Here is a 1,982-nt window from a genome sequence, read left to right as displayed (position 1 = left end):
TTTTTTTAAAGATTTATTTATTTTATTTATACAAGCACTGGGTACAGTCAGAAGCGCAGGAGGGTGAGAGAATTCACCAGAGCCAGAGCGGGGAGCAGAACAGGCAGAAGGACCGAAGTACACTGCTGAGGGGAGCAGCGGGCGGCAGGAGAGGTCTGCGTGCCCTGTGGGACCCTCACCCGTGTGCCGGGGATCGAACCGGCGCTGCAGAGGTTGCGGGCAGCTTCACAACCCAGCGCTCAACCGCTGTGCCACCAGGGAGGCCCTCAATATCATATTTTTAAGGATATTATGGAGCATTTACAAGGTGATATTAGGGCATAGGGAAATACATGCAACCTTAATTTATATAACTGTACTACCTTCTTAGTAAGTTGATTAAAACCATTTTTTTTCCTAAAAATAAAATGGAATCTTATGGAGGTTTGACACTGGAGTAAGAAATACCCTTGATATCTTGCTGGGACATATCGAGGAAGACAGAAGGGAACTAAAAAAATATCCTCTCTGCAAGCAACAGAAAATCTACTATGACCCTTCTTAGTTTTGAGAGAGGACTGAGATCAATAATGACTGTTACCTACAGACATGATAGTATAAAATCATGGTAGACATATGAGAAATATGGAAAATATCTAGAAAGTTGTATCAGTGATTTGGCTGGAAGATATGCCAAAAGAATTATACTTTAGCTTTCAGAATATTTAAATAAATAATTCTGGACAAGATGTCATGGCTTTACCCAGGACACACTTTAGTTCTGATTGCTTTTTTCAGGGCATCCTTCACATCCTTATTCCTTAAGCTGTAGATCAGTGGGTTTAACATAGGGATGACAACTGTGTAGAAGACAGAGGTAATTTTGTCTTTGTCCATGGAATAACTCGAGCTGGGTCGAAAGTACATGTACAGCAGCGTGCCATGAAATACAGCCACAGACATCAAGTGTGAGGCACACGTAGAGAAGGCTTTGCGTCTCCCCTCCGCTGAGTTCATTTTCATGATGGTAACGATGATGTAGCTGTAGGAAAGGAGAACGGTAATAATGCTGCACCCCAGAATAAAGCTACCAAAAGTAAACAACAGTATCTCATTGATGGATGTATCCGAGGTGGAGAGGGCCAGCAAGGGTGGGATGTCACAGAAGAAGTGATTGATGATATTGGAATTGCACAATGACAATCGAAATGTGAAGCAGGTATGGATTGCAGAATCCACCATCCCGGCTACGTAAGTGATAGCCACTAACTGGGTGCAGAGTCTCCTGGACATGGCAACTGTGTACAGGAGTGGGTTGCAAATGGCTACATACCGGTCATAAGCCATGACAGCCAGCATGAGGCACTCCACATCTCCAAAGGTGCCCCAAAAATACATCTGCAATGCACAGAAATTATATGGGATCCTCTTTTGCTCAGATAAGAAATCAGCCAGCATCTTGGGAGAGACAGAGGAGGAGTAGCAGATATCACAGAAAGACAGATTGCTCAGGAAGTAATACATGGGCGTGTGGAGTCTGGAGTCTACCTTGATCAGCAGGATCATTCCCTGGTTGGCGATCACAGTGATGCCATAAACCAGCAGAAAGAACACAAAGAGCCCCTGTTGCACATCCTGTCTTCTAGAAAGTCCTATGAAGATGAACTCAGTAAACACAGTGCAGTTCTCAGCAGCCATCTGTCAGGCCTGGAAAATATGGATGTAAAATAAGAATGTGGAAATGTAGGTTTATCTCATCTTACTATCATTATAGGGAATTGTACTGGAATATATCCATTACTATATAAATTAATAAATGTTGAGATTGCTTACATTTGTCAAGTACTAAGCATAGTTTGGTAGCATACTTTCTTAGGAATTATATAATGTTATTTCCTCAACAATTGATGTCAGATGAGGAAAGGGGAAAACTATAAATTGGAATAATGATCTAATCATCAGTGGGCAGGTCTCCAAAATCGTTTTTTGTGTGTGCCATAAGA

General features: G+C 42.1%; 1 protein-coding gene across 1 annotated transcript; it reads right to left on the bottom strand.

Moving 5' to 3' along the window:
* Window positions 1-738: 738 nt before the first annotated feature.
* LOC311171117 (olfactory receptor-like protein OLF2) lies at window positions 739-1,677 on the bottom strand (the record flags this gene model as incomplete). Its single annotated transcript, XM_084233728.1, has 1 exon — window positions 739-1,677. The coding sequence occupies one exon, from the start codon at window positions 1,675-1,677 to the stop codon at window positions 739-741; it is 939 nt and encodes a 312-aa protein (XP_084089854.1).
* Window positions 1,678-1,982: the final 305 nt, after the last annotated feature.

The sequence above is a fragment of the Talpa europaea genome (genome assembly GCF_964194135.1).
Source record: "Talpa europaea genome assembly, chromosome: 1".
NCBI lineage: Eukaryota > Metazoa > Chordata > Mammalia > Eulipotyphla > Talpidae > Talpa > Talpa europaea.
The sequence above is the reverse complement of the archived record's forward strand: the minus strand, read 5'-3'. Positions and strand labels throughout refer to the sequence as shown.